Here is an 18829-nt window from a genome sequence, read left to right on the forward strand (position 1 = left end):
CCCACAAAGCACTGACGGATTGAAACTGCGCTATATGCATGACACGACTGATGTAGACCTTGATCTTCAAGTACATGGTATGATGCGAGACCTGTTCTCTACTGTTTACTTTTGGGTATGCGTTGTCTGGGAATATAGTACACAGTTCAAAATTGAGACTCGCTTTCTTGCAATCTGATAAGGATATAATTCATGTGAGTAGTGGAAGGGTATGGTTTACTCAGAAAAGACTAAAGATTCTTCTTGAATATGTGGTGTCAAGATGGCTCAATGCTTACGTCATTGGACCCGTGAGCAGAAGTGTGCTAGTTGGATTCCCATATTAACTACCAGTACATTTTTGTTTCAGACCACACTACGCATGTGCTGCTATAGCTTTCAAGTAAGATTGTGTCATTATAGGGCATACACAAAAACGAAAAATAAAGAATTTAATGACATGAAGCAAAATTATAATAGATTTTTGTTAACCAAGAATTAAGAGTAAAATGACAATCGCACTTTCTGATTACAAGCACATACCATGATTATGCTAAAATATTTGGTTTTATGCAATTGTATCAACGGTAAAATCCGACTCTGACTGTGGGAATGCCACTTTTTACTTTAAATCGCCACCTTTACATATGACTAGCAGTCTAATATACTATCTGAGCAGTCAAAATCAGTTATATGGACGAATCTGGAGCAATGGAGACAAAGAGAGAAATACAGAATGTTTAGTCTGCAGTTAAAATACTATCAGTCGAACTGTTATGTGTATTTGATTTAATTATATCTGATTTAATTGTTTCTAAGTTTATTTTTTTTTTAATTTTCATTAGATGTCAAAATAATGTTGTTATGTTTGTTATGAACATTTTTTAGAGAATAGTTTGACCTTGACTGATCGTGTTAGTAAACATCAGGTGTTGACCTGGATCTTAACCTTGATATAATATTTAGTAACAGCTACGTCAACAAGTTCTTCCTTTATTTATTTTTTATTGTAGGACTTATAAGAGTGAGATAGAAGATGTATTGAATAAGTGACACTAGACTTGTAAGTAGTTTTTAGTGAAGTAAACAACTTTTATTCTCGGAGAAAAATGATTGGGTCTTATCAAGGACATACAGGGTCTATGTGTTTTTTATATGTAACCATTACTACGTGACCCTTATCCGGGGCATAAAATTCAGGTTTTAAACCATCGTGTTAGAGAATAAAAATATTTGGGCTTTTTCGTTAAACTGGAAGGTGTTGTGTCGTTTGGAGTTATTTCAAATTACTTGGACTCAAAAGGATTAATTCTCTTTTCCTGGAAAATACGTGTGATCTTTTGAAATTATTAAACAAGGACAGTTTTTATAAAATATTATTCATATTTCCAAAACCGGAGTGATATATGTTGTTTCTAGAAGGAACTGTAGATTTCAACACTACAGTTTACAGCATATGTCATCGTCTTCATCTTGGATTCTTAATCGGGATTGGAACTTGAAATCAGCAGAGCATTATATTATTAGGAGTTCTAAAATTTTATTCGTGGATTTGATTCTTAAACCCGTACGTTCATATTTGCTTCATTTTTACAAAATTTTTCCAGGGAAATAAATTATTATATTATTAAAAGCTTGTTGTTTTCCTCTTTCTGTTTTTTCAAGCCTAAATAAGTAACACGAGCTAATTCATTCAGATATCGGTTATGCCTGTTAATACAAACTATCATCAAACTAATGGTTAGGTCCTTAAAGGGTGATTTTCAGACCAAGAAGCATGTTTAGAGATGGGTGACATAACTCAGAATGTAAATTTTAATGGCTCGTCTGAGGTTGAAATGACTAATGACTAATGACTGAATGGTACCATTTGTGTCAGACAGATAAAGACAAACTTATAAAAATGACCTTATTCGTTTGTCTAATAACTCTAAACACTTAATTTAATCTTATGTTCTTCTGTTAATGGTGCAAAACGTGTTTCCTTGGACTTTGTTTGACCTGAACGATAACAGATTTAAGCCTTGTTTAACAATGTATTTGTTTCTCTTTTTCAGCAACAGTACAATCTTCTTTGCCGGCAGTCAGAGTGGGATGAATTTATGGTCTGCAAGAATGAAGGAATTGGTGTGTTACCATGGAGTCCCCTCAAGGGGTATATAGTTATATTGTCACTGTAGCTTTTTTAAAAGAAAGTCCTGTTATAACATTTTGGTTCTGTCCTTTTTCCTTTCAAATGGTTTTGTTCAGATGCCTTTAAATGTGTGGCCTTATCAATTTTGCATTGACATCATGTCTAAATTCTTATTTAAAATGGGACTGAGCAATACATTCGGGACAAAAAGTATAGATCGCCAATAGGGTATGGATTTAATACTCCCCACCCCACCTAAATCTTTCCAATTCACAGTAATACAGTGAACTAATACAACGTATCTTATTTAATGTAATGCGCAGCGTCCTAGAGATACGTGCATTTCAGTGTATAAACGATGTTTGGCATACATTAATAGTAACATACTTCATTGGCAATGGTGAGTGGGGGATATGGGATGGCATCTGTCTTCAATGTACTTTGTTGAAATTAATAGTTTACCAGTTCTATTAATCTGAAATAGTATAAATATCATGATATTACCACCTATTGCAATACCTCTTAAATTCATGATAAGATCACTCATTGGTAGTTTATAACTGTTTTTCATTCATAGGCAGTGCCTCAGTTAGACACTATCACTATAGCCATCATTGGAAATCATGATTTCTTGTTTTCGTTTCACGGGTGCGTACACGTTTGCTATAAAAGGAATTAAACGCCAGTTGCAAGTGATGTGCAACAACACACAGTATCTCAAGTTATTCATATGGACACAGTATTGAAAACAGAATAAAGATATTTGTAACTTCGATCAGAATGACCTCGAAAAATCACCGGCACTGATGGTTTCACAGTAGATTGTTTCGGATAACTTTTATTGATAAAATCCAGTTGTGTGTAGTTGTTGACCATGATAAACATGACAACATGACAACTGCTTGAAATAAATCAATGTAATGAACATATATAGAATCTCTTCGTTATTCAGATTACATCTTTCGCTTTTCTAATAGGTGGTACTTTGGAAAGATGTTGTTTATCCATAAGTAATTAATTCATCTACATTGTATAAAATGTGGACTACATAGCAGCATTAAGATGTACATCTCCAATGGTAAAAATGGCGTGGACACAATACTATTGCAAAACAGAATTGCAAAACAGGTTATTAAGGGCACACGCATAGGTGAATGCATAAGATTAGGATAATTTAATGCACTATTCATACAAAAATGATATTCCTGGTCAATTAATTATTATTGGTTTGGAAAAGGTTTTGAAACAGTATCATGGACGTTTCTGGAAAAAGCTATAAAACATTTTAATTTTGAAAATTCTATACAAAATTGATTACGATATTTATAACAAATATATTTTGATCTATACAGAATGGTTTTATAGCAGTTTTCTTTGCAGAAAGAAATGGTTGTAGAGAAAGAGATCCTATTCCACCACACATTTGTATTCGGCTCTAAATATATCAGAGTCTTTGTGATTCAATCACAGGTCTAAACGTAAATCAGAATAAAATCAAAATAACACAGATAGGAGATAAAACTTCTGGTAAAGATATATTCCATGACGTTCCTTGGAAATTAATTAGGTGGGTAATCTTAGTTTAGTTTTTAGGTATAAAGTTTTGATTCAACTTAGATGAAATTCATTCCAAAGATACGACCACTTCTTGCTCGATGGTCAAAATGAATATTGTCTCATATTGAGTGATTAATACTAGCAACACGCTAGCTCTCATCATGTTTAATCATTATTTTTTTTTTTGATTTATCTAATCCGTCTTGTTTACAACATTTAGGTAAATTGTTATTTAAATTAATTTGGCAAGGCAAATATGACAGAACAAATACAGATGTAATTGAACAAAACTATGGAGACGTTGAACTAAATATGAGGAATTTAAACAACTTCATCCAAGAACTGAAATGTTCCTGGATTAGAATATAAATTGAATGAAACAATCGTTGTTATAATATCTTTATGAATCTTTGTAGGAAAATAACCCATATTGCACATCTTGGCATAGATTACATCAAAACGCAAAGGAACAGAACAAGAAATTATGAAAGGTGTATTACTGCTTCCATTAAAGTCTACACACAAAAAAGATCACATTATTCTTAGAAAATTGTTATACCTACCTATTTAAGAAAGTAACAATATTAGGTTTGTTGATAAAATATTACTTATAATCTTGGCATAATAAAACAGTGAAGGTTATACGTGATATATCTGATGTTGTTGACCTTGGTGCATTTGGAAACTTTATGACAAAATTTAATATTATAAAGGACAGTCACTTACTTTATATGTGACAATCAATTACTTTATATGCAACAATCAATTACTTTATATGTGCAAATCAATTACTTTATATGTGACAATCAATTACTTTATATGTGGCAATCAATTACTTTATAAGAGACAATCAAATACTTTAAATGTGACAATCAATTACTTTATGTGTGAAAATCAATTACTTTATATGTGTCTATGTTATGGCATTTTTTAAAAGTATCAGATAAGATAAGTTTATTCCATTTCAGATACTTTACCCGTGTTTACTGACCCGTATTAACATATTATTGAAAGTGCAACAGGATGTAAAGAAATTAATAATAATAATAATAATAATTATTATTATTATTATTATAAAGCTAAATCAATACCAACAACAGAAACTGATGTTTGTTTTCTTTATGTTAACGCAGAGAAATGGAAACTAATTTACAAAACGATATTCAAAATTACTGGAGACTCAAAATTAAATTTGATTCCAGTTTAAAATACTTCACATAATATTACATGTACAATGCTATTTAAAGAAGGTATAATCCAAGAATAGTCTATTTCATTTTTGTAAAGAAGAAAATATATTTAAATATTTATTTTGCGAATGTCCATTTAGACATATTATTGAGTGTTGGTCACTCATTTCTGAACACGTAATGCAAAATGCTGGACTACAAACTAAATTCCCATCTCGGCAAATCGATCTTGGTAACACATAACAAAACTTGGAAGCATTAAGCAAAGTAATTTGTATTTCTTACTATCACATAACTACTGAAACTAAAGGAAAAAATACGATGGGATTTTTCATTGATATTTCAATGTCCGGAGTTTACTTATTTCCTTTAACACGACCTAACACGGTGTTTTTTAACGTTATACACAATTGTTACATAGTTCTTGGTCCTAGTTTACCGATGTGTTAACAGCCATCAACAAAAATAGATATTACTCTCACTGGAAATTACAACGTAAAAATACAGAAGTCAATAATAGATACAACATTTGACTGTAGTCTTCTACATGCAAGTTTCTGTCTTTAAAATTAGTTGGATGGCAAATTATAGGCTTCACTAGGGGGTTAGAAGGTAATGAGGGTGTCATTTGTGTTCATCTCGACACTCATTAGAGACTGGATGGAACTGTTATCCAAACGTCCTTGTTTAGGCCGCCTAGATTTGCATCAAGGGAACATAATGAACATAATACTTTGATTGTTAATGTAGGTTCAAACAATATGAGCGGACTAATCGAAGTAGGGCTGCAACCGAATGGGAGCGGCATCTAAAATTTGAGGGGAAAACATGCAGCATTTGTTACGGAAAACTTCACTAAGATTTTCAATGTGCTGAGAATTCTGGAAGACTACAGGAGCGTGAGTCGGACTTAAATCACGATGTGCTATGAAAGGGAAACTGTGGTTGAAACGAACTCTAAAGAAAGGCCACTTTAATATTTGTGGTGACATATCTTGTAAAAGTGAATTTTAATTAGAATGAAAAAGCTTCGCAGGAAGCTTCCACGCTGCATGCACCAGGCAATAAATGCACATTGCTTTTTCTCTCAATAATATAGGCCTCCGGACAGTTATACAAAATTCTATTTTTTTGTATGGACAATTAGAACTCCGCATCTTTTCTTAATACAGGCGAAATATAAATTTTGGATTTACTTCTACACTTATTTCTGCGTTTGTTTCCGAATAGTAACATTGTTACATGATTTTATTCTGACGAAGATAAATGAGCCTCTCTCCAAGCAAACGATCAGCACGAGTGGTGTGATTAATTATATAACGTCTACAGCGTTACTGCGTCACTGCTAGCCATGAGCGAGACAAATTTTCCATATCTTGGTTGTACATAATATGCATTTTTTCGATATTGTTTTCTATTCATTTCATATTCTGGGCAAATGCAAGCAAACTTAAATTCATCCTCTGTTAAATAAATACTTTTTTTCCTGCAGAGTTCGCAAAATCTGAATGCTCTATCAATGTTTCCCTTCTTCCTGTTTCAATCATTGGTTATGGCTTGAACACATTAGTTGCACAAAATGTTTTCTTAAATTACATTAACAGGTATAGTGCATGAGAGGTACTTCCAACTTTGTAGTAGTGACTTATCTTGATTGTAGTTGTAACATATTCAAGTTGTAACATTGAGGAATTAGTAATAGGCTCTGGCCAGCTTTGAAATGCAATGTCTCTATACCTTTGTGTGAACTCCGAAAAAAATACTTTTTTATCGCCATCATCATGTGTTATCCATTCATAACTAAAGCAATATTGATAAAGCACATGTTTAATCTTCGTAGCCCATGTGACTCTGCCCAACCTCGTCTAATTGTTTCAACATAATATAACATTGATGTGGATATCTCTCATCCTATAACCGCATAATCATACTCCAATAGTTTATGCATCGTACCATTCCCTTATAGACACCCATTTATTTGCAATATTATAAAAATAGTTGTATCTCTTATAAAATTGAAACTGCTCTACCTCAAAATCCTTCCTTACTGCTCGAAAAAAATTTGAACATATTTTGTTCAATTCGTTTTCTACATATAATAGAGAATTAGACAATTCCAATAATACATGAATAAAACAACCAAGACTGGTAAGCATTGTTAATGACTATGCATTTGCATTTGTTGTTAAACCTCTAAGTCATTGAAAAAATAGAATGACCAAAAGATTTCAGAGCATTTTCCAAAAGGTCAAGTTTGACAAGGTCAAATGCTTTAACAAAATCAATTAAACAAGAGAATGCCAAAACTGTTATGTTTAATCGAGGTAGTTAATTAAATAATGTAAAAGTATACCGTTTTCACCAGTAAATCTCCCTTTCATAAAACGTTTTTGATTTTCACTTATTATAGAAGGAAGTACATTTTTAAGCTAATATGATGTGGAAGCTGATGCTACGTTATAATGCACATACTGCTAAATTTCTATCTTTATCTTCTTTTGCAATACGTGTATTAATATATGGGACATAAATTTGGACAAAGTTTTGTTTTCATATCCAAAATGCAGGGATCTGTATACAAAACCACCCTGATGTCTCCTAATGAATTTACAAAATTCGACCATGAAGCCATACAAACCAAACTAGGACTGGTTTAATATTTTACGTTTTATAATGCTAGATGATACTCGGAAAAGGGAAGCTTACTCTCTAACGATTTTTCTTCAGGAGGTGTAACTTTTTGTTATACATGATGAAGTGCTCTTTTGTTTATAATTAATATTAGTTTTGCTTTTATAAAGTGCTTCGTATATATCTCTTTGCTGATTTAGTATATCATTTTGATCAGTTAACGTATTCCCATCATCCAAACTATACCCTTGGTTATTTTGTTATTGTAGTTTCTCTTTTCCTGGTCAAGAAAGTGTTTTGTATTTTTGTTACCAAATTCATATTATCTAATTGCTTTGCACTGGTCAATTTTGCTGTATAAATGTACTGTCATGAGCAAACACCTACTAAACACAATCAACTACCATAAAACGAGATATAACAGTATAGACCTTGATTTCATCCTTTATAACATCAATTGCATAGTAGAGATACAAAAGAAAATGAGGGCAACGTTGAGTCTCATATCTCAATGAGTTTGATGCATAGTTGTCGGACTGTCTTTTTGTGATTGTGTTCTCGAAATTTATGTTATTATGAACCACTCTGTCTTCCAAGGAATATCAATCATAGACGCATATAGTCCATTCAACGGCTAATAATGCTTGTTTATCTTTTGTGGAAGTCCACACAGCCCCGATAATACAACAATGAGAGGACATCTCACCCTGCGTTTTCAGTAGCGCGACAGGTATTGCCATAAATAGTTATTCTGTGGAATTATAATACGAAATGACCGGAATGAATGAAACTTTTCTTCTTTTATAAAGTTAGTTGCATTTTTCCAGATGAGTTATTATGTGGTCACTATAAATGTCTACATTACTTGTTGCTTTGTCGATGTTACATTTACTAAAACCCATACACATGGTCAAACATGCCAGTCATATATGTTTTAATCTGTTCCACTTAGTGCATCTGTTAATACCATTGTTTATTGAGTTGCCCCTTTTACTAAGTACGTTGTGGGTTACTTTTGGTTTCTGGTTGTCAATAACTTTATTGAGTAAGTGTCATAAGAGCTAACGTTACAACTGACTGGCAAAATAAGTATGTATTACCTAGTAGTTAACTTTGCAACTCATGCGTAACTTTGCAATAAATATGCCATAATGCCAATATTTTATGTAGGTTTTAACAGTAGTTTGAACCTATTGTTCTCTACCTCATGCTGCGGAAAGAGGAGATAAGTACCTTCCCCGAGGACACACATTAGCAGCCTACGTGGTCTGGCCTGGGTAGCTAACCCACGATCCTTGGATTACTAATTCGATACTTGTCCAACTGAGCGGCCGCTGCTCCCTCGTAATGCAAATAGATGACATGTAAATGCTTTGCAAATAAAAACTAACAATGCATTTTAGTGCAATATATGTTTCATATGAATGCATGTAATACTTTAACAAGAACTTTGAACGCAGAACAAAATCTATGTACTTCAACATAGAACAAAATATATCTACATTATAGGTATTTCGACATCTTCAATCCAGTTGAATTAAAGCTTTGACAACTGACCCTCCCGAGAAGATCTGTTATGAGAGACTGTCTGTCTTATGTGACCACTTTTTGTAGGCAGAAATAATGGCCTCGTAAGACAGGTTTACTGTACATATTTTAGAAATTTAAGGGAGTCCCCGAGTACATGAAATATACATTAAACTGTAGATACATCCCAACAAAACCAAATCAGCTATAACATAAACTAGATGAATATGACGTTATTTGCATGTTGGAGAGACTGTTGTATTTTCAGCCGTTAATTTCTCATACCCCTCATATATTTTAGACCCTATTTCAACAACACTTATGAAAGGTGGTATGCGGATTTTGTTTTAAAAACTCAAATATACCAAAACTTTGTCAATTAGACCAAACTTTCATCCTTCATTGACATTTGTATTTTTATCTGTCTATCCGTCCTGTATAAAAACCAGAACGTGATCCATCTAAAAGCAAACGCATCTCACAAATACTAAACCTTGATCCATGTGACCCAATTATAATTCCAGTTCCTTTGGGTTTTTAGCTAATAAAATATCATGAGCCATTTTTCACCCAACACGCATGAAAATTGGTTCTTGTTTGCATTTTAACGTGAAATAATCAGTCATAGCAAAGTGAGGTCAATGTCACAATATATTCACACTTGAGTGACTTATTTAGCGGTCTTTACATCATACAATCATGATAGTAGTGTCCCTTGTCGCCAACACTTGTGAAAATTGCAACTTGGATGCATATCAAGGCGAGTCAACATACCATCTAAAAACCATATTTTGACAAATATGCACGCTTGAATGACTGTATGTTTACATATCTATTTATAACACCATCAATCTCTGGAACCCAATTTTAGGAATAGGACAACCAGACCGAATCTGGGTCTCAGAAGCTATATGTTATAGACTTTCGTCCTTTTTCTTTTCATATGTACACTTTCAGTACAATCGACGGTACACCTATACTCATGAAAAGGCTATATATATATACATCTGAAGGAGCATAAATCAACCATGCCAAAATAAGGTCACTATGGCTTAATATTCCGGCTTGTGCGGCTGCTACTTTCATTAATATCACTCTGTATGTTGTTAAAGACTCAAAATGTGTTCCTGTTTAGGGAATTGATATGTGTTTGCATGCAAGCATCTTGATTTTCGCATAAATTACATCTGTAGAAAGGGCCGACAAAGAGGGGGGGGGACCAGTGATATATCCCCCGGGTCAGGGCCCGTAAGGGGGCCCGGGAAGAACAAAACTGTTTAATTTTATAAACGAAAGTTTTGTTAGAACAAGCACTAGGATAGACCGGTGTGTTTGTTACGCCAGGGTCTGTAATCGCTCTCTACGGCCCTGCCTGTAGACGAAATATTGATCCACTTGTTCTAAAATTCATTTAGATTCTCTTTAGCAGTTATTTGTTAATAACAGTTTAATGGTATTTAAAGTTACGTCTCCTTATCACACTACATAGTAGCTATAGTAGATGCTGAATAAGTGTCACCCGACCGAGATGGGATTAGTACTATATCATACTATCTATATGTTTGCATTTTTACTGCAGCGGGCTTTTGACAGGAAAGTTTAAACGTGGTGAGACACCTGACAAAACTAAGAGCAGAATCGGATTTATACACACTGATGAGAAACGAGCCGTGCAGAGTGCCCCAGCCTGGAGTAATTATTCTGAGAATGAGATCTATTGGAATCTTTTAGATGTGATGCACAAGATAGCTGCTGCACGTGGTAATTATCCATTATTGCATTGCTTGTAATTTCATATACTGAGACACTAGTCATGGTAAATATTCGCTGATAGTCTTTGTTTGCATCATCAGATAATAAATCCCAAGAAATGGTACTTAGCCATTATTGCCCTGGCTTACATTATCAGATACTGAGAAGAAAGACATGATACTTATCCATGGTAGTCTCTGTTTGCATTATTCTCTACAACGACACAAGACATAAAAGTAATGAATACTAATGAGGACTTAGTATAGCACTTGCTTTTTAAAAAGTCTAGTGCTTAACACAGAAGGACACACACAGACACACACACACGCGCTCTCTCTCTCTCTCTCTCTCTCTCTCTCTCTCTCTCTCTCTCTCTCTCTCTATATATATATATATATATATATATATATATATATATATATATATATATAAAGAGGGAGACAGAGACAGACAGATACAGAACAACAGACAGACAGACAGACAAAAGATTTCAAAAGCAAATAAAAAATGAAAATGAAAGCAAAGCATGCTGGAAATAATTAGGCGTAAGGAAACATTTGCTAAGTTTTAAATCTCTTCCTGCAGTCTAAATGGCACTCTCCAATGCGATCAGTATCCTTGTGTCTAAGATCAACGGGCAATTCGTTCCACGTAGCTGGCCCCTGATACACAAATGAGCGTGTCCTTAAGACATAGTTTTGGCAGTTGGAATAATTAAAACACGAGTGTCGGAAGAGGAGCGCAAGTATCATGAAGAGGTGTACTCATGGATGAGTTATTTTAGACTGGAGGGAGTCAATAGTATATAACATAGATGACAGATTTTGTGTTTGATTCTGGAGAGAATGTATTGCCAATTTAGGGTACAGAACGAGGAGAGGAAATTAGGAGTGCTCAGTATTTGGTAATCTAAGGATCATCCAAACAGATGTGGGTTTTTCGGTGAACTTTTTGAAGTTTCTGTAGTAGATATTGAGACGAACTAGATGAAAGAGAGTTACAGTAGTCGCGTCTAGAAAGTACATAGAAACAAAAACATGTGTTTTAAGTGACATCATCAGAAAGAAACTTGCGAATGGAGCTGATGCGTCTCAGCTACAGATATGTAGTCTTGCAAATCTTTCATGACATGGTGGTGTAATGGGAGAGTACTATTGATAATGACACCTAGATTCCTTGCTGATTGTGAGAATTTATTATTGGTGTTGCTGGTACCTATTGATTTAGGTAAATGATAGGAATGGAAAGGTCGGTGTGTGGTTAATAGAACGGCTTCAGTTTCATCATCAGTAATCTACTTGTGACAAGTCTACCATGACTTTACATGGAAATGTAAGCATCTATTTAAGCTGGATGGCTAGATTTGTATATATGGGTGGCTTAAGCGTTTAATTGGTGAGACACCGGACGACGATCTGGTGCACCTGCCAGAGGATGAAGGTCGGGATTGAAAAGAACTGGTCCAAGAATACTGTATATGATTTGCACCATTGTAAAGCTATATCGTGAATGCCAAATACATGCTGTAGTTGGTGAAGTAATATATCATGGTCTGTTAAGTCAGATTCTGTAGACATGTCAAAGAGGTTGATGATTGTGATCTTTCCACTATCTAAAGCACAGAGAATGTCGTTGACTACTTTCAGAAAGGTAGATTCGGTTTTGTTACGAGAGCTACATGCCGACTGTAAATAGCTGAAAAGATTATTTGAATTCAGGTGAGATACTAGTTAGAGACAGGACAAATTTTTAGAAGATGTTTTACATGAATGGGAGGTTATAAATAGGATAGTATTTGTTTTAAATCGTTACGTTGAAATTTTTTTTTCAACAGTCGCTTTAAAAGGAAATTTGAAAACTGAAGTGAATTCACTGGATGAAAGAGAACTTCTAAACACATCGGTCAGTGCAGACAATTTTGAATCTAAGCACTCCAATAACAGCAGCTATGTCAAGTTCACGTGTTTTTTTTGGGGTGCTTTTCATCGGGGTTGTACTTAAGAAATCCGTTAAGATCGGTTCAAATGCTATTAAATGTTGACTTTGAAATTCTGTTTAATAACTGTGTGGCGACGATGAATCGTTTGAAATTGTATTGTCAAGTTTATCTCTAATGGTTTGCATTTTGTCAATGAATAAATTTGCATCCAAGTTCGGCAGGTCAACATGAGAGAAGGTTGTTGGAAGTGGTGAAGATTTGTTCCTTGACATTAGCTGCTTAGTAATATCAAAGCGCTCCTTTCAGCATCCGAAGCAGACGTTCTAACCAATTAGGCCACCTGAGTGGTGTAGAGGTTGGAAACGTGCATGGAATCCAGGAGGTTTGTTGTGTATGAGTTAAATTGCAGTTCACAACCCCAAGAATAGTAAGGCTTCTACCAATCCTATTTCATATTCCATGAGGTTATGAAACTGTTCTAAAAAGAGTTCGTTCAGCTCGTATTTCCGACTAGAAGGTGGGTGGTAAAGGCAGACGAAATGGACATACTTTTGTTCCATTGTGAGGGAGGCTTGGACCCAGTGGTTTACTAACGGCAAATGGCTCCCGGGACGATGATGATGGTCAAAAGGTGTACTGGCGCCCCAAGACGTACGGATGTGGTTTTGGTACTCCAAGACCTTCACTTGCCCCCCTCCCCCACAGTTAGTACACTACTGCTTGGACCGGTTAGAACAATGTTTGGTCGTATTTGAAGGTAGTATGCTCTTGTGATGGTGGAGTATGGAGTTCCTTGCGATGACAGTAATCCCACCTCCATGAAAGAGACGGAAGAACGATCTGATCGGTTAGGGTGGTGTCAGATCCGAGCATTTTGTTTCATCGCTTAATGTTTTAGCCATGTTTCTGTCGTAAAATAATGTATGCTGACTATTGATACAGATTACTATTTCTGTGCGCATTTTTGCATGGTAGAGATACCAAAGGTATCGCCAATTATAAGTTTGATGGACACAAAAAGATAAAATAATACATGTATCTAGTACAGACCCTGGGCCATCCCATGTTATTTTGGGAGTTGTCCCTGAAAACGAACCATGGAAACCTTTAAGAATCCCACCATATAACCTTATTCATTAAATGAGAAAGATGAGAATCTCGTGCACATGTAACACAAGCACTGGATCCTGCCTCTGAGTTAGTGAACTTGCCCATGTATGATAACTTAGCAGCTAGGTAGATTCCTGCACATAACTATCTATATAATAATTATATATAATCAGACACAAGCATTTGATGCATTGGTCAGGCCATGATCCCACTGGCATATTCAGAGTCGGTCTTACCCCTCGTGGCATAGCTCAAAAGGACATGGAAATGTAATCGCTTGTAATTGATATATTTCAAGTTTGTTGTTGTTGTTTTTATTTTGTTATGTCTGTTTCTATTTGTCATTATCTGGAACGAAGAACTCAGCAGAGAATAACAACGCCTTACTTAAGTGTGTGTGTGGGGGGGTGTATGAATCACTTAAACACGCTGACCATGATAATTTCTAAAATGACCAAGATAATTCCATTTAAAGAGAGGTACTAAAGTTGAATTCATTTATAACGAATAATCTCCCCCCACCCACCCACCCACCCCACGTTGAACGATTCACATACAATAAAACTGAGAACGTTAACCATATGGGAAATGTTTTGTTCCAGGTAAATCCATTCCCCAAGTGGCAATCAGATGGCTACTTCAGCAAGATGTTGTTGCCTCGGTGATAATTGGTGCCACCTCATTGAAACAGCTGGATGACAACATGGGGGCAACAGCAGGATGGGAACTCTCGAAAGAGGAGGCAAGATATATCTTAGTTTCTGATATGGAGAGGCAGTTCTTAGAGAACAGTTTCATTAAAAACAATACACTTTTTGACGAAGATTTGAAAGAGTATGCCATGCTAATTTTCTAAATGAATTTATAGTAGTTAGATTGTATAAGAAACTATGTCAACTGTTGAAGCCAGGTGCACATTAAATAAGCATTCGGTTCTTAATCGCTTTCAAGAGTGTTCTTAATCGCTTTCAAGAGTGTTCTTAATCGCTTTCAAGAGTGTTCTTAATCGCTTTCAAGAGTGTTCTTAATCGTTTTTAAGAGTGTTCTTAATCGCTTTCAAGAGTGTTCTTAATCGCTTTCAAGAGTGTTCTTAATCGCTTTTAAGAGTGTTATCTCAAAATGTTTCACTTTTCACCAACTATCAAAATATAATGTATTTTTGCATATCAATTTATATATATACGTATATTTGTGTGTGTGTGTCAGTTCATGGGTGTGTCTGTATCACAATGCAAAATTGATGTTTAGTGCACCACATTTGATTTAAAGAGCAAATAAATTTAGTTTTTCAAATGTCTTCTGTTAAGCTAAACAGAAATATAGGGAATTACTGTCATGAACCGCTTTTTCGTCTTGTAGATGGCACAACTAGACGCAGCAAGTCCCAGAATGTCATACTACCCATACGAGATGATATGGCGAGTGAATGGTCCTGACAGATTCAATAAATTCAACCGATCCATCCAAATCTAATCAAGTTCACCTCGCCATGAAGGTGGCATTGTGTTTTTGCTTTAGTTTCACCTGTTCAATCTTGAACAATGTTGTAAGAATAGCTGGACCTCTTTTATGAGCCTGACATAATTTTACTTTTTTTGTTTCGGTATATAAAATTTGTATTCAAGAAGGGAATATGGTTTTGAAAGGGAAAAATATTTTCTATCACGTTTTCTATCTCAATTTTGTAATGCTTTCTTACTAAGGGTCATATACGCATAGAAATTTAAAAATATGTTTACAGATGTCATAGATCCGATTAATTTTGTGCCCCAAGAAGTCGATATTTTCGTGCCTCTCTACCACTCCCTCTCCGATGGGGGGGGGATAGTTATATTACAAATCTGTTACTTTTCCTATGAAAAGAGATTTATTACACTTGTGCCTTTCTTCAATCAAATCTTAATTCATTCATACAGTTGACACGCATAGATCATTTCTGGTAGCCTTCACGATCCCCAGTTTCTGCTTGTTCCATTATATAAATCAATTAAATAAAGCATATTTGTTGCATTCCAGAATCAAATCCGTCAAAATTTGTTTCGTAAGTTCCAAGTTAATGGTACAAACAAGGCTTTGTCATTCTGCTTGATGCAAATTTGATCATGTCAATGAAATGAAATTTAAATGCATGCTAAGCACGTGATACAAAAGAGTTTCATCTTTGTGGCCATAAATGTTGTAATAGCCTTCATTTATAGTATTCATAATAGTTATTAGCTCATTTGATCAACGACCAGGGGAGCATATGTGACGGCTGTTGTCTATCATCAGTTATCTACAGATGCATTCCGATAAGGTCATTATAAGACGATATTTTGCCATTTCACCAAAACGATGGTCAACCTCGCAGTTTTTTCTATATGCAACCACCAAATTTGACCATTTTGAACAAGGTATACTGAAGCAAAATCAACTTATAAATTGCAGAACACCTGATTTAGGTTTTGTTTATTTATGCATGATTTGCAACAATACATTGAGATTCAATTAATTTATTTCAAATTCCAAACAACATAGAAACTCAAAGGTAAAATCTCCCATCATACCACACATACGGTTGCTGATGACGTTATACGCGAAGTCTCTTTTCATCGTCTGTCCATCCATTAGCACAAGTTTGCTGTCGCTACTCCTCCGTAAGTACCTGGATAATGGCCATGAAACTTGATACTAACATTCATCTTATGGTCTGGTTGGTCACTAAATGACTTCTACTAAGGCCGCCCCATTACCTATCTTACAAATCTTGTTATTGTTTTCTCCCTGAATCGATGGGTACATTAACATGGGATTTTAACTAAACGACTTATGATATCTTATCAGTCCTGACTGACAACAGAGTCGAGCTGAGAGTCAACATTGCAACCATTCTGAAACCATGTTATCACTACTCGTGTTGTATAGACGGTCCTACGGAGCAAAGACTTCTCACGATGACTAGTTGATCATAAATAAAAACCTTGCTATCTTACATCCATTATGGCCACAACAGCAGCTGATTTAAAAATTGCTTAAACGTATCATAGATGGTTTCAACATTCATAATTTAAACGTATCATAGATGGTTTCAACATTCATAATTTAAACGTATCATAGATGGTTTCAACATTCATAATTTAAACGAAGAACCAGTCTTGTCTTGAACTCCTAGAAATTATTGGGCATGTAGAGCGTTAAACACTTTAAGGGACTCTTGATTAGGTAAAGTTTCAAATATTATTTCAATATGAATCACTGTTTAATTATCAGACAAAACTATTGTAGTTTTCACTCGCATGGTATGATTGTTGGAATCACATATGGCATGTCTATTTGCATTTCATATGTCATTCTGTGCGCATTTACAAAGAGGGTTAACAAATACACTGATATAACAATGACAATCTTTTGCAGCATGACAAATCACTATATCGTTCGACAGGTAAGTGATATGGGTGTAAATCACTTAACCGTTACATGGTTTAAAAAAAGCAGGCAGTTGATATGCACCCATATTGTCTCCCCAACAGCCCATTAAAAATAATGGCATCATCCTATTTTGATTTACCCTAATTTCATCCATTTGTCAGATGTTTGCCTGATTTTATTGTGGGTTGCTTTCTGTCCACCTTGGGTGCTATGATGCAACTGGTATGAGAAACATTTTAATATAATAACTGACAAAACCTTAAACCTGAGATTTTATTAGCATCGAAAGTGATAGCTTGGTGGACCGTAGGATGCACATGCCTGTTGTACATCATTATGGTTTTGGTCAGCTAATCAAAATTGGACACATGGTGATACCCACGTTATATGACAGGCCATTTTATAGTGAGGGATGACTGTGTACATGGTACAATCCTCACAAGGTTTAAATTTTGGAAATATTATCTGTGAGGATAGAGGAACTAGTAACATCGAGTTCATTGGCGTGCTTTCATTTTATTCCTGGCAAACATATAAGGAAGTAAATATCAATAATCTGACAAGAAAGAATATCTTTGTATAACTGACTTAACTATGGCTGAATCTCGCCAATACTTTGGGGAATTTTTCTTTTCTTTATTTTTTTTTCTTTTCTTTGTGCTTCTCTTTTGTGTTGGGCAGGTACTTTTGTGGGGGATAGAGATATCAATAATGGGCTTTTCCTCACTTTGCTAACATACTAGTTTGTTGACCAATAGGAACTTAATCACATTTGTTCTGCACTTTTTTTATAGGTGATTGTGTATAGGAACAGAAAAAGGCATATCTAAATCAAGCTTTGTCCTTGTCAGAAAATTGGGTGTTCACATGTTGTTTCATTAGACACATAGCCAATGAAAAATCTGCGACCAAATGATCAACCACGTGATTTATTCCTCTCCCAGTTTTGTATGCATGAGCAAGTGGTTTTGTATTGATCCATAAGTATGTGCATTTCTTTTGAATACAGTAATTCTTTATCAACTTGATGACTTTTTCAAGACCTTCATTGATTCAAACTATTTAGTATGCTTGTCAATATTAACACCTTCAACAACAACAACAAAATAAATCCTCTCTGCGCCGTCTGGTGCTTGAGGCAACAGCAAGGGAGCACCATTTTGGTATGTCGGCTGCTGTTATGGGGGCGGTCTGCAGGGTGAGGCCTCTGGTCTTGAGTTCTCGCTCCACGGTTTGGCGCCAGGTCTCTTTGGGTCTGCCACGATTCCTTTTCCTTTTAACACCTTGAATGGGTTCAATTTTTGACCTTTCTAAAAAATTGTTTTATAGATGATATTTGATACAAGCATACTTTTGTATGATGCATTACATCTCCACTTAGTTACTTGTGAAGTTACAAGTTCTTGGCGAGTTTGGACTAAACTTTGTTATACAGCTTAAGTTCATTGAAAATCAAAATATAATCAGGTTATGACCCCTGCTTGACTTGGGTTCAAATTACTTCAATAGGACCACTTTGGCAGAGGCATGCAAACCTTCTGAGGACATTTCTTGTTTCTGTATTACCGTAAACACTGATAATCGGCACTTCGTGGCGACACA

The 18829-nt window shown here is 35.1% G+C and overlaps 1 protein-coding gene across 1 annotated transcript in view; it reads left to right on the top strand.

Moving 5' to 3' along the window:
• Window positions 1-18255, top strand: part of LOC149799899 (uncharacterized) — a 33410-nt gene extending 15155 nt beyond the window's left edge. Inside the window, exons 5-8 of the mRNA XM_089959348.1 lie at window positions 2037-2134; window positions 10598-10779; window positions 14422-14561; window positions 15179-18255. Of these exons, the coding sequence (XP_089815474.1) occupies window positions 2037-2134; window positions 10598-10779; window positions 14422-14561; window positions 15179-15292 (534 nt within the window). The 3' untranslated portion in view covers window positions 15293-18255. The remainder of the gene's footprint in view (window positions 1-2036; window positions 2135-10597; window positions 10780-14421; window positions 14562-15178) is intronic.
• The last annotated feature ends 574 nt before the right edge of the window (window positions 18256-18829 follow it).

The sequence above is a fragment of the Sinohyriopsis cumingii genome, chromosome 5 (genome assembly GCF_028554795.1).
Source record: "Sinohyriopsis cumingii isolate HCF-2022 chromosome 5, ASM2855479v2, whole genome shotgun sequence".
Classification (NCBI taxonomy): Eukaryota; Metazoa; Mollusca; class Bivalvia; order Unionida; family Unionidae; genus Sinohyriopsis; species Sinohyriopsis cumingii.